The sequence below is a fragment of the Mchenga conophoros genome, linkage group LG11 (assembly GCF_057382185.1).
Source record: "Mchenga conophoros isolate Kocher_MC1m ecotype Shallow Benthic linkage group LG11, M_conophoros_male_GT1.1, whole genome shotgun sequence".
Lineage (NCBI taxonomy): Eukaryota > Metazoa > Chordata > Actinopteri > Cichliformes > Cichlidae > Mchenga > Mchenga conophoros.
Genome location: NC_140536.1, coordinates 32,612,184 through 32,626,983, shown reverse-complemented (window position 1 = coordinate 32,626,983; position 14,800 = coordinate 32,612,184). Strand labels below are relative to the sequence as shown.

At 38.2% G+C, this 14,800-nt stretch overlaps 1 protein-coding gene across 2 annotated transcripts in view; it reads right to left on the bottom strand.

Moving 5' to 3' along the window:
- The window catches only part of crppa (CDP-L-ribitol pyrophosphorylase A), a 61,960-nt gene that overhangs the window by 30,865 nt on the left and 16,295 nt on the right, over window positions 1-14,800 (bottom strand). For both annotated transcript variants that reach the window (XM_085292539.1, XM_085292537.1), the window contains exons 4-6: window positions 11,406-11,510; window positions 10,261-10,306; window positions 8,197-8,294 (exon numbers count right to left, since the gene is read on the bottom strand). In XM_085292539.1, coding sequence (XP_085148665.1) covers window positions 8,197-8,294; window positions 10,261-10,306; window positions 11,406-11,510 — 249 coding nt within the window. The remainder of the gene's footprint in view (window positions 1-8,196; window positions 8,295-10,260; window positions 10,307-11,405; window positions 11,511-14,800) is intronic.

Here is a 14,800-nt window from a genome sequence, read left to right as displayed (position 1 = left end):
TCGCAGAGTAGACGTGTTTATTTTAGTTTAGGCCTAGAGAGCCAAGAAGCCACAGAACCCCAAACACCAAAAAGACCAGTTAAACAAACCGGAGACATACGGTTAATACGGAATTTAAAAGTGTTAAGAAACTATTCTCATTTTTATACAAATAATAAGGCATATCATACACACACACACACACACACACATATATATATATATATATATATATATATATATATATATATACACACACACACACACACAGTGGGGCAAAAAAGTATTTAGTCAGCCACTGATTGTGCAAGTTCCTCCACCTAAAATGATGACAGAGGTCAGTAATTTGCACCAGAGGTACACTTCAACTGTGAGAGACAGAATGTGAAAAAAAAATCCATGAATCCACATAGTAGGATTTGTAAAGAATTTATTTGTAAATCAGGGTGGAAAATAAGTATTTGGTCAATAACAAAAATACAACTCAATACTTTGTAACATAACCTTTGTTGGCAATAACAGAGGTCAAACGTTTACTATAGGTCTTTACCAGGTTTGCACACACAGTAGCTGGTATTTTGGCCCATTCCTCCATGCAGATCTTCTCGAGAGCAGTGATGTTTTGGGGCTGTCGCCGAGCAACACGGACTTTCAACTCCTGCCACAGATTTTCTATGGGGTTGAGGTCTGGAGACTGGCTAGGCCACTCCAGGACTTTCAAATGCTTCTTACGGAGCCACTCCTTTGTTGCCCGGGCGGTGTGTTTTGGATCATTGTCATGTTGGAAGACCCAGCCTCGTTTCATCTTCAAAGTTCCCACTGATGGAAGGAGGTTTTGGCTCAAAATCTCACGATACATGGCCCCATTCATTCTGTCCTTAACACGGATCAGTCGTCCTGTCCCCTTGGCAGAAAAACAGCCCCATAGCATGATGTTTCCACCCCCATGCTTCACAGTAGGTATGGTGTTCTTGGGATGCAACTCAGTATTCTTCTTCCTCCAAACACGACGAGTTGAGTTTATACCAAAAAGTTCTACTTTGGTTTCATCTGACCACATGACATTCTCCCAATCCTCTGCTGTATCATCCATGTGCTCTCTGGCAAACTTCAGACGGGCCTGGACATGCACTGGCTTCAGCAGCGGAACACGTCTGGCACTGCGGGATTTGATTCCCTGCCGTTGTAGTGTGTTACTGATGGTGACCTTTGTTACTTTGGTCCCAGCTCTCTGCAGGTCATTCACCAGGTCCCCCCGTGTGGTTCTGGGATCTTTGCTCACCGTTCTCATGATCATTTTGACCCCACGGGATGAGATCTTGCGTGGAGCCCCAGATCGAGGGAGATTATCAGTGGTCTTGTATGTCTTCCATTTTCTGATGATTGCTCCCACAGTTGATTTTTTCACACCAAGCTGCTTGCCTATTGTAGATTCACTCTTCCCAGTCTGGTGCAGGTCTACAATACTTTTCCTGGTGTCCTTCGAAAGCTCTTTGGTCTTGGCCATGGCGGAGTTTGGAGTCTGACTGTTTGAGGCTGTGGACAGGTGTCTTTTATACAGATGATGAGTTCAAACAGGTGCCATTCATACAGGTAACGAGTGGGGGACAGAAAAGCTTCTTACAGAAGACGTTACAGGTCTGTGAGAGCCAGAGATTTTCCTTGTTTGAGGTGACCAAATACTTATTTTCCACCCTGATTTACGAATAAATTCTTTACAAATCCTACCATGTGAATTCATGGATTTTTTTTTCACATTCCGTCTCTCACAGTTGAAGTGTACCTCTGGTGCAAATTACTGACCTCTGTCATCATTTTAAGTGGGGGAACTTGCACAATCGGTGGCTGACTAAATACTTTTTTGCCCCACTGTATGTGTATATATATATATATATATATATATATATATATATATATATATATATATATATATATATAAACACAACTAGCTGAGATGCACTGTGTATTCTGACACCTTTCTATCAGAACTAATTTCCGCAATTTGAGCTACAGTATCTAGTCTGTTGGATCAGACCACATGCTTCACTTCCGATATGCATCAGTGAGCCTTGGCTGCCCATGAGCCTGTCACTGGTTCACCACTATTCCTTTAAACAACAAGATGGTGACCACAGAATTGCTCAGTTCCAAGATTTAAAAGAGGAATCCAACTTTTATGAATAAAACGGACTCCATCTTGAATTAATACCTGAATTGGGTTTTTTTCTCTAAGGTACAAAAAGAACAAGGTACTCAGACTTACAATGTGAATTCTTTTACAAAGCTTTTACTTTGTAACATTATTGACTGGTTATTTTTACTGTCTTTATGATACTTATGTCCAATTCTTACATAATTTTTTGTGTAAGAATAATACATTATTTATTATTTGTCTCATATGTCCAAAGTGACTTGTATCGCATACTCTTATCATTTTCTTTTCTTAAACAAAGTTTATGTGCTTTAAGTCCAGATTCCAGCATGAAAGGTAATTATTATATCAGACACAGGTACTTACATATACATATACATATTTAAGCTTGTGTTTGCATCAAGATGAAACATTAACAACATCTGCAAGCTACAAATACTGCTGACAGTATGAATATGGTACGTTTATTAAAGCTACCAGACACTTTGGCCCTAAAATATATTCAAAGATCAATCATCTAGTCTAAAAAAAACAACTTGTTGGCAAATTGCAAGCAAAGCTTAGAACCCATTATTTAAAACTATCTGTGGCTGACAGCCAAAAAAAGCACATTTGCTGGCACACTGTCTGTCCAATCATACTACTTGTTTTCTGTCTAAATGACAAATTCTCTTGAGTTGAAAGTAATTATCAAAAACCTTCACTAAGCTGATATGGATCTGAGGATTCCCTTTGATGTGCACAGCATATTAAAATAACAACATGTGTCAAGATTAAACGATACCAGGGGGAAGAAAGAGGAGATAATTTGATTTGAAAAAAAAAAGTTTAATGTGTTTTTTCCTCCCATAAAACATCTACTTGTCTGTGTCAGTCTTTGTTTCGATTTTACTCCAATCAAATACTGAAAATGTGTTTTTAATAAAACAAGAAAGCAATTGTCGGGTATTTAATGACACTGTTCAATGCAGAGTAATTTTCTTGGAAGAGGTTAAGGTTTTTATCACAATGTTAACTTTTTTCAGTGTATTTAGATGTGGTCACTTGAAGGAAACAAACACTGGATATACTAGACACAAAAATATTTGTTTCATATTTAGTAAAGTAGGTTAACCTCCTAGGACCTGGTGTCCACATATGTGGACATCACATTTTGGGTTGTCTAGACCAAAATACAAAATTTTGCTCTACAAGGGCCTGATATCCACTTACGAGGACGTTATACTACCACTGTTCTATCAAAATTTAAAACGAACATCCTCATATGTGGATCTAATTTTTCTCGGAAACAAAAATCAGGTAAAAAAAAAAAATAGTAATTCTTTGCTTTTACATTCATCAGGTCCCAATCAGCCCAAATAGCAAAGAGAAAAAAAAATGCATGCCATGAAAGAGTTTGGGTCTTAAGAGGTTAAACAAAGACATGTGTGCGCTGCATATCATGTCAATGACAGTATTAAGTATTTATAATGACAAAACCGCTACATTGTTTGGCCAAAATAACCACACTAGTGTTCACCAATCCAATGTCACAAACGTGGGTAAATGTTAGTATGGAAAACAATATCTGGGAATTTAAGAGCAAGTGCTTCTATTAAGGTTTTAAACATATTCACACATTGGTGGTGGTACGGTATTTTTAGGAGTTAACATGAGAGAATCTTCTTTTATACATTTTTTTAGAAATTTAAAAAGGAATATTTCACTCCATAACTGAATGCACATAATTGTCCTGTGTCCCTCAATAAAACATATACATTGTATGCAGACTGTTTTGGTATGAGCTACCCAGTTTTGCATCTGTAGAGATATCAATCCTTTTCCTGAATTTAATTTTGAAAAACTCAGCAACAATGTCTCTTTTCAGAGCTCGTGGCTCATAAAAATCTGAACATTGCAATGAGCAAGTTCATGGGAGAATTATTTTTCATACTACCTACAGCCACCACAGCTAGATAAGACTGTGGCTCAGGTGTGGGGTACACTGCAAGTGTTTACATTCTATCACACTGTCACAACCACAAGCTTCTCGTCATGGTTAGGTGCACGCTTCATTCTTCACTCTTTGGTTTCCACATGAGATTACTCACATCAAGGTTTACCACAAGGTACCACTGAGCTCCATTATATTTAAGAGATGCTCAGTTTTGGACATCTCTACAGCCAGTAAAACTGGGCAACTAACACTTAAAACAAATCTAGAAAGACAGATAGCACCACAGGCCAGTGGAAAATCAGTAAATGTGATTTTGAGGTGAACCGGCCCTTTAAACTGCATCAAATTGATCTCTTAGATAATATCCTGCTGAAAGAATCTCTAATCATATTTTTACTTGCACGGTCTTTGTCTCTTGTGCACACATGCTGCCAAATCATCCACCTGCACACACATATCCCACTTATCCCTGTATTAGATTCAGGCAATGGCACTGGGACAAAGCTAATTCTTCATCTTCCGCTTCTTCCACTTGCCTTTCATCTCCCCCATTTTTCTTCCTCCCTCACATACTCCCTGAAAAGGATGTATCTGGTTCCGAACACGTGTTCCGGAAAAAAACACAGCCTCACCGGCCACCTAAGTACAGACTGGAATAGGTCTAATCAGCCGATCCAAGGAGGAGAAAACATGACCCCAAATCCATCTCTGGGGCCCATTCCAGCACCAGACAGCAAGATCCGCTCGTTCTGACACCAGCTAAGGAGGGACTTGGAGCAAGTTTAAAGGAGGATGAACAGTTTGGATCACTGACAAATATGGAATCATGACTTGCAGCTTGCTGTGCCACTGCACTCCATTGTCTGCAGTAATGCCCAGCGAATATCTATACCACATCAAAAAATACAGGAAAAACATTACTAAACATGTATAGATGTGTAATAACTGATGGATGTGAAATTTCAGTGTATAATAAACACTATGAAAATACATTTGATGTAAATACGCACGATTCATAGTGTAAGAGAACTGATGAGTCAACTCTTCTTCTTCAACTGCTTAAAGCACGCATGGATTATTTTATCCTAAAAAACTACTATTTTTTTCATTCCCAGCTGCTGCAACTCAAACAATGTTAGAGCCATAATTATTTGCTTATGTGGCAGAGATGGAAATCATCTCAAACCCTGCGATGTAATACCAATACAGTACTTCACTCATGATACAGTATAATTGGGATTTTTAACATTCTGTGATATTCGAGTATTGAAAAAACATATATTTCTACTTGTCAATATCCGTTTTATCCAATAAGATACATTTATTTCACTTCAGTTATTTTTTTGCTACAAAATGATATTGTGAACCATATCAGTCTGATATCAGTGTGTGTCTGAAAGGGGTAAAGCTGGCAATTACCTGTAGCCTGTTTATGATAATATTGCAATTAATTGTGATACATTTTTGAAAGTCACAAATTTGTTGTAGTCTAGTCCAATCATCTTTCTCCTGGCCTTCTTCAGTTCAATCAGCGTTCACACTGTGTACTTAAAATCTCACTGCGCGTCTGCCATTTTTTTGCCCTCAGCACCCGTTTTGCTCTATAGTTATGTAACTAGAATACCATATTATATTTTACAAGTATTCATACTTTTTAAAATTATACGTTTTTTTCCATCTTTCTCTTGCTTTAAACAAAATATATTTTATACTAAATTCTTTGTAGATTTGGAATCATAGTGTATTTTGGTTTCATGTAATTGAATGTTGTAAATTTGTTTGTGTATTGGGAATGTAAAAGCCACAAGAGACAAGGGTTGAAAATTAGCAGCAGCTCTAAACTGTGCAGAAACTAATGACCGCAGATCAGTTTCATGCTCAAAACTGGAATATGTGAAAGTGCATTGCCTCTTTTAAATAAATAAATGAATTGAAACCTACTTTGCTGCATCAATTTTTCCCGCAACACTATTTTGTGCTATATTAACAAAAAAGACAAGGTATGGTACGCAGACAATGTAGACTATTTTTAAATTGAGTTAATTAACTCTTGCTTACTAAGAAGACATTTACATTTCTAATTTATTAGGCAACAATGATTTGTTTACAAATCAACAGTCGTCCATTGCAATTGTTAATTTAAGGTGTTTGTTGGGATCAAATAAGTCAGCTATTTAACTGACCACTTTGTTAGATATATCTGTTCAATTGTTTGTTCAATTGTTCAATTTTATTGGGTGACATATCTAGTCATCCAATAAAATGGAAGCCAGTCGGTGTAGTTAGTTCAATAAAACATGTGGACATGGTCAAATCGGCCCACCGAAGTTCAAATTGAGCTTGAGTCTGGCATAGTTGATGGTATCAGAGCGGCTGCCCTGAGTATCTGAGGAACAGTTGATCTACTGAGATTTTCCTACAGATCCATCTCTGGAGAAAATGGTCAGAAAAAGCCACTTCTCTGGATAAAAATACAATATTGACGCCAGAAGTCAGAGGAGAATGACCAGACTACTTCAAGCTAATGGGAAGGCAACAGTAACTCAAATAACCACTCATTACAACCGAGGCATCCAAAATATCATTTGTGAAGCAATTGGATTAAAGCAGCAGAAGACCACACCAGGTGGGACTTCTGTCAGCTAAGAGCAGAAAACTTCTAATAATTGAAGAATGGAAAAACTCTGCTTGTTCTGATGAGTCTTGATTTCTAGTGGTAGGGTCAGAATTTGATGTAAACAGCATGAAAGCATGGATCTATCCTCAATTGGATCAACAGCTCAGGCATAGGGATATTTTCTAAGTACAATTTGTGTCCCTTAGTTCCACCTGAGCACTGCTTAAATGACACAGCTGAGCATCGTCGCTGTCCGTGTCCATCCCTTTATGACCAAGGTGTACCCATCTCCTGATGGTTGCTTCCAGCAGAATAATGGACAAAGCTCAAAAAGTCTCCAACTGGTTTCTTGAACATGACAATAAGTTCTCTGTACTCAAATGGTCTCCACAGTCACCAGATCTCACTGGTGGAGAAGCAGTTTCTCATTAGTAATGTGAAGCTGACAAATAATTTGCATTACTGTCAGACCTGCCGACAGACCAATAACAGTCATCAGTGGCTATATGCAGACAACACATCCCGATAATTAATAATAAATAGGTTACTGTTTATAGGCAAGAAAAAGCAGCGAATAACCGACGATACAGTTCGAAATATTTGGCTTTTTTAACAGTTAGGTAAGGCTAATCAACTTTTTACTTTTTATCCCTGAATATCACTGCTGGCGAAGACAAGCAATAAGTTGAGTTCACCGTCAAAGTCTTCAAAAATTCATCTGAACTCATTGAATTGTTTTGTACAATAAACAAACTAAAATTGTTTTATGCTCATTTGCAAACTATGCCTATTAGTACAACAATGTTTAAAATGTTTAAAATGGTTGACTGTAGGTTTATTACAGTTGTTTCCTACTGGATATCCCTCTAACTGGATACTAAGAACAGTTTATTTTGATTAAAAGTAATTTGCCACATTTGTTTATTTGCCTTCTTTTCAAAATCCAGGTTGTTTGAGTTACCTGTTACGTGGCTTCCTCTAAGGAAACCCAACGGTTGTTGAGGTAAGAGGAGAGTAATTCATATTTGGAGCCTCTATGTGGTCTGTGCTGTCAGATGTCCCAGATTGTCACTCTTTTCTGTTTTGCACATGGACACTTTACTCATTGTCTATCAGGAACAATTTTACAAATTAAATAAAGGATGTTTGCTATATGGACTGAAGGCAACGTGGGAATTTGATGTGCCCACAAAGTGACTACAAGTTAAGGAGAAGGGGCATCTGCTCTCCTGCGTGCAGAGTCAGAGGAGGAGGCTGGGGCTGTGGGGAGGAAAGTTGCAGGGTGTGGAAGTCCCAGACAGGCTCCATTAGAGGTGTGACCACAAATGGCAAGTTTCACCACTGGGCCACCCAAGTGGAGCTCGCATAGAGTTTATGGGGAGATTTGAGGTATATGACAGGAGACGGATACGGGTGAGATAGAGGAAAACATAATGGTAAACTGGTGAGGCTCTACAGTTTTGTTGTCATCACAAACAACACTTGAATTAGCTGTTACTGCCCCGTACGTACCATATCCAGAGCTCCAACAGCCTTCCGAAGAGCATCTGCCAGGTTCACAGCTTCTGCCAATCCACCTGTGATAACGCATGCTGATCGTGATAAAGTCTCTGAAAGAGAAGACGTGTGATTTTAAAAACTCCTCCACATAAACAAAAAATGGCAAAACTCTGAACGACAAATAAATCAATCTTGGCACATTACAAGAGGTGCACTTGAAAAATTAACATGACTGCACCACAACCTGGCTTGCCTGGAAAACAATTAGAATTTGAGATTGAATATAAATTATCAAAACAGCATTGACTTAATAGTAGCTACAAAAAAAACAATCGGTACAGTTATCAGTGATGTGTAGTAAAATATACATCACTGATCATTTTTTCTCGAGAGTTATTTCTGTAAATTTACATCTTTGTTGTCAGTTTGTGTGGGAAAACGTAGCTTATAGACACCCAGACCCTCAGCTACCCTCCATCACCCACTGGACATGGATAAGCAGCAGTTACAAATAGGCGGCAGTCAGAGAGAGACTCGCCCCCAGCTTTTGGCCATTCCTGTGGGGAAATGTGGACTGACAAGCAAATCGACAGCTTTAGGTTTCACAATCAAACAAGTCTTCACTACAACAAACCAAGCCCTCACTTTTGCAGATATTGCACCAATTTCTCATCTCCTTCCCTCATTTGTAAAGAAAAGCAGAAGATACCTGAAATCCTCTACTTGAGTTGTCTGAATCAAACTGCACTAAAATAAGGTAGGATCCATACACTTTGCCATAGTTTCAAAACAAGAAAATAAACTTACTCAAAGTCAAAGTTCTTTCCTCAGTATGAAAATGAAAGATACACTTGCAAACTTGTTCTACTTTAACAGCTTATCAGGAGAGGCGAGCACCAAATGTAATACATAGCTAATTATGACATTACACGCTGACACAATACTGCGCTTCTTCAGGTGACACTTTATGTTTGGTAGTAATATGCAGTGCTCCCTTATTCGCAAGGGTCTGCCAGCCCGGGGCAAACAACATATTACTTATATTGCACGCTCAAAATGCTAAAAATAGCTATAAAAATAGCACTGTAGACAAAGCCTGATTCCTACTTTTCATAGTTATGACAATTAATTTATAGAAAAAAGTATTTGTGAAGTTTTATTATTTTTCCTGAATTCATTAAAGTTAAAGCTAACAAATACTGAACAGCAGCAAGTCCAACATGACTACCTCAATTTGACTTTTATCTTAATTTTAGTGATGGCAAACAGCGTCACCTACTGTGTTGTGGGCCCTTTGAGGATTCAAAGGAGGACTACAAATCAAAATTAAAAGTCCATAGATAGAAATAACACAATTTCACTGTGACATTCATCCCATTGCACACTACTGCTGCAGCAAAAAAAAAGTAAGACTAAATATATTGTTGTTATTTGAAAGCCTTCTGTAGAGTAGCCATAAATGTTCAAACAAACACACACACACTCTGTGGTGGCTCTATGCAATCACACAGAAATGCAAACACAAATTGAAGCTCTCGTCAGTTTCTTGTACTGACAGATATGAGAACTTTTTTCCACGTCCTTTCTAAAAATCAAACAATGAATTCATTCACTTCAGAGGCTCTGAGAATAATCACTTATGTCATCATCAAACAGGTACTTGTTGGTCCAGGTGCTGGCGGGGTGAAATATAGTGCTGTGTTTATTTCCATTTCTCTGATTATGATAGTCTCCCTTGTCCTGACTTGCTTTCTATAGTACTCACTGACTGTGTAAATCCATAGTGTTCATCCCAGGCTAAACAATACTACAAAGAATTTCTTCCTTTGAAAACAATAGCCTATTTTAATTCAATGTCACCTATTCACAACTCCAGACCACACAAAAAGAATGTAGACACTCCTACACTGCTTATTTCTGACCATTTAACCTGTGTGAGAAGACCTAGTGGAATCAACCATTCATGTCTACCTGTCAGCATACACATTTTATATAAGTAAGAGGATGAAAAACTATTGTACTTTGTACTGTACATACAGGAAGTTCTATGAAAGCATATCCACAAAAGAAACTCACCTTTGATAATGGACTCTGCGGCAGCCAAATCCCGTTTGTAGGTCACCTGGAGGACAAAATAACTTGGGTTTATCCAGTCAGTTTACCCAAATGAGAGAAAGGAACGTTTTATTTATGGAGATCTGTGCACATTGTTTCAGTTTTATGTGCAGAGATTTTCGGATATCTGCTCCCAGAAACTCGCTGGAATCTTATCTGTGAGCTACACTGACAATTGAGCTGATTATGTTGCTTTTTAAAGGTTTTCTCAGATTATTAGAAATATTCTCTGAGTAAAATTAATGTGTTCATCAAATACAAAACAAGCCATACATGTGTTTTTCCAAAAACAACAACAACCCGTTTAGCTTCAATCAATGATTTGGACCTCAGATTTGGACTTTCCTCCAGTTTTTATGTCATGATGCACTTTCACATCTCTAAAGATTATTCAAATGAGACAATATGATAGTAACTCTGTAACTTCCAGTGGAATAAGCAGCATTTTAAGTATTTAGAAAATTTATTTGACTGAAGAAGATAGCACTTCTGTTAGTTTGCCATAGAATATGTTCCTACTTTGAAAGTAAAACTGAGGTGCTCAAACAACACCACAAATGTATCCCTTGTGCAAAAACAATATCATCTGAGACTACACTCTGTTTTGTAATGCATTATCTCACAGTTTCATAACACATGTACGATTCTTGATTTAGTTTTTGACTCCATAAATATTCAAACTACCTGCTAAAAAAAGGGTTAGCGATCCATCGTAACTCTGACTCAGTGGGTCACTGTTGTGCTGCTTTGAGCACCGCAAAGTAAATTCAACCTGTTATAATGGAGCAGAGCCTTCAGCATGTAAAACCAAATTGCCTTCATATCAAGTTAACATTACGTCTAACTAAAAAAACACACGTCATTAAGAATGGATCACACAGAAAACTGAGAAGAAAACATTAATACAGTAGTTAGCCTAATTTCTATATGCTTATCCTGGATGTCACAGTCAATTTATGTGTGTTTCCTTTTTTGCCAGCACCCACAAACTTTCAATTCATGATTTATCTTTACTCATTTGATAAATCAGTGGCGTGCAGTTGTGCTAGCCAAAATGTCACAAAATCCTCGATCCCAAACCCAAAGCAGGCCCCTGGCGAGCTCACCTTCCACAGTGTTGGCGGACCCTCAATGAGCTTGGCATTGGTGCCACAGTACTGCAGAGCCAGATGGAGACACTCTGTGCCAAACTCGAAGTCTGACTCACTGCACTGCAGAGGGGACACAAGAGAGAGCAGATGCTGTGGACGGTCGCTGACACCAGTGTATTTCCATCAAACTCAGCGGAATGAAGGTACCACCACAGTGTATGCTCTGCTTCACATAAAATATGTTCTTACTAACAGATTTTTACAAAAGTTTGAAAATGTTCTGTTTTGTAATCCTCCTTTTACCACAATCTGAGTTGAGTAACAGGACGATTACTCATATTTAAAGAGCCAGTAAAGGACAAGCAGAAACCTCAGGGTTGAAAAATGAATCCAACACATAAATGTCAAAAACTGCAATTCCTCCAGCTGGACACTTGAGGCTGCCTGACTTAGTTCCCATAAACTACCAGGTTAAAATGCCCAACTTTAGAGCAGAAATAAGCAGGTTTACAGGTAGGTATGGGTAGTTTCCTACTTCATAACATTTCATTAAGAATATTTCAGTGAGTAAATTATAACTCACCAGTCTGAATGTTGTTAAGGTCTCTATTTTTGTTAGATAAGGGTGTGGACCACTTTGATTAACAGTCGTACCCACAACTCTCAGCCTGTGTTTGTGGTGCTGGGGCCTTTGGAAGCTTTCTTAATTGAATTAATATAGTGCGCTTTGAAGTAGAGAGCATCCAAATAGTATGTGCTCGAATCTTGCACCAATTAGCAGGTACTGCCAGCAGCAAAATATGGTCATCTCTACCTTAAAAAAAAAAAACCCACGGCATTGTTAAAACACACACTTATCCAGTCCTTTGATGAAGTCATCATGGCTACATCCATCTTTTAGACATAATCTATAGTAGAGGGGCTAAAAATATTAGATTCATGCCTTTGTTGTGAAATCTCAGACAGTGACTGCCAAAACCGTTTTCACCATGCCAGCTAATATCAGAATTATACCAGACAAGAGCCATTTTCAAGCAGTCTTTGTGAAAAGCAGCCCATGCAGAAAGCAAACAGCATTACTTTTCTTCATTGATCCAATCTTCAACACCTACAGTAAAACAAATGTTGCCTAAATCAAAACAAAAAGCTTGAAGAGCAACCACTGAGTGGCTTAATCAATCACTTGTTGTATTGTTTGGAGTTTTAAATCATATGTGCTGCCAGAGAGAAATATATTGTCTTGGGACATCAAAAACACATCCAAACTGTTTATCCTCTGAGGAACGTGAAGAATTAATTAACTCAGTAAATTTCACATCAGCCAGAAAATTTGATTTTTGGCTTCTACTATTGTTCCCAGTATTTGTGGACATGTGGTCATTATACCTTGAGATGCTTGTCCATGGCCTATGGGGAACCTAAACTTGATTATACCAATTACCAAAATCATAATAAACAACCCCCTGGAGACATTTCATTTCCAACCCAAATTTCCTAGAGATTTTACATGTAGTTGTTGAGAAAGTTCATTGTGCACCAAATTCTTAAACTAGCGAACTAAATGATGACTTCTACGATTTCTACGCTAAGCAGAAGCACCAAATGTGAAACAGTTCTTATAGATACTACTAAAAGACTTCAGGTACAATCTAATTTATTATGTACTGCTGGTATGATGTGCAAATTGCTAAATAAGGTACTTCTTTCCTCTGGGCGCTCCTCAGATAAGTTGGCTTTGTGCAACACAGGTTAGACGTTCAGCTGAAAAGATTTCCATATCTGGAGCCTTTTATTTCACTCTCCATACTGTGACAATGTTTACACAGTAAAGGTTTCATAAAACAAAGCTGCCGTCACCACATTTTTCAACGGATGCTTCACAGGACGTTGTTTTCATTGGCTAATGCGCTCTTGGAATTGTAACCCTCTTATCTTTCTGAAATAAGATTTAAAATGTGCAACACTGGTTTCATCAGGTTCATAAGACATTTTCCCACATTGTTGTGGGAGATGTGAAATGTTTTATTTGCTGCTGAAGATGTGGTGTACAGAGGTTTTAGAGGAGCTTTTTTTGGTTATTTTGTCGAGGTTAAAAGGTTAGCAGGCTCTGAGGTTTTCGCCTGAAAGAAATTCCTATAACAATAAATAAATTGTTAAAGGAATGACCAAAATTGTACGTCTCACAACTGTATCTTTTTTACACTGCAGTGTAAGGACTTCAAAGACTGGTGGATCTTAAAAGTAACCTAGTGAATCGGGTTTTTTGGTTTGAGTTTTATAGTTTAGGGATTTTTTGTTTGCAATTCAACTTAGCTTCCAGAGAGATTATCCCGCTTTCAGTTTAGTTTTCATTGTTTTGAAAGACTTTAGCTTTAGTTTTACTCTTATATGTTACAGCGTGAGTTTTAGTTTAGGTTGGAGTATACGCTACATGGAAAAAAGCATTGGCCATCTACACATTACGCCTACAGAAGCTGCTTGACAATGGAAACCCATGCCTTGAAGGTCCCTGCACACAGTTTTATGCTGATGTTAATACCAGTGTAGGACAGGATCTCTGCAATTACAGTGTTACCAAAGTCTTTTATTCCCTGTATGCTTCAGCACTCAGTCACTCTGTAACTCTATGTGGTCTGTCACTTCACTTACACAATATATTACAGTACCACACTCAGATTTCATGAACTCTGTAGACCAGTGGTTCCCAAACTTTTTTTGCTAGGCCCCCCTTGGTTTTAAAATAAAAATGTTCGCGCCCCCTCACCTTTCAAACTCCATTGTGGTTTATTTCACACCTCAACCATTTAGTAAACAATTAAGCAGATACAAGTAAACTGCAATAAATTAGAGGTAGTAATAAAATACATTACTAACTCTTACAATACGTCCACACCTACATAGGTATTTTTAAAAACGCAGCTGTTTGGGTCTTTCGTCCACACGTAAACGGCGTTTCGAATCACTGAAAACTGAGATTTTTTAAAACTCATTTTTTGCGTTTACGTGTGGACGAGGAATACAGAGTTCATCACGCAACGTCAAAGGTATGTGCCTTTTTTCACGTCACGCTGTGCGCCACGTTATTGTTTACATGAGATGAATTGCAGAATGGCAGATAGAGACAAAATACTGTTAATCTGACTATCTGCAGGTTTTATATACACATGCAGTTACTGTCATGGTCCTGGGCCATGTTGGCCCAGTGTTCTTAGTTTTCTTGTATGTTTGTATTTTGTTCCTTGCTTAGGCCATGTTTTCTGAGTTGCCCTGTTGTGTTGTTCCCTAAGTGTTTTCCCTTCATGGCTTTTACCCCCTGTGTGCCCCTCTGTGTATCTGTGAGCCCTCGTCTCTCCTTATGTTTTATTCCATGTTTCCCCTGCCCATTATGTCTAAGTTCTCCCCGTGCTCTC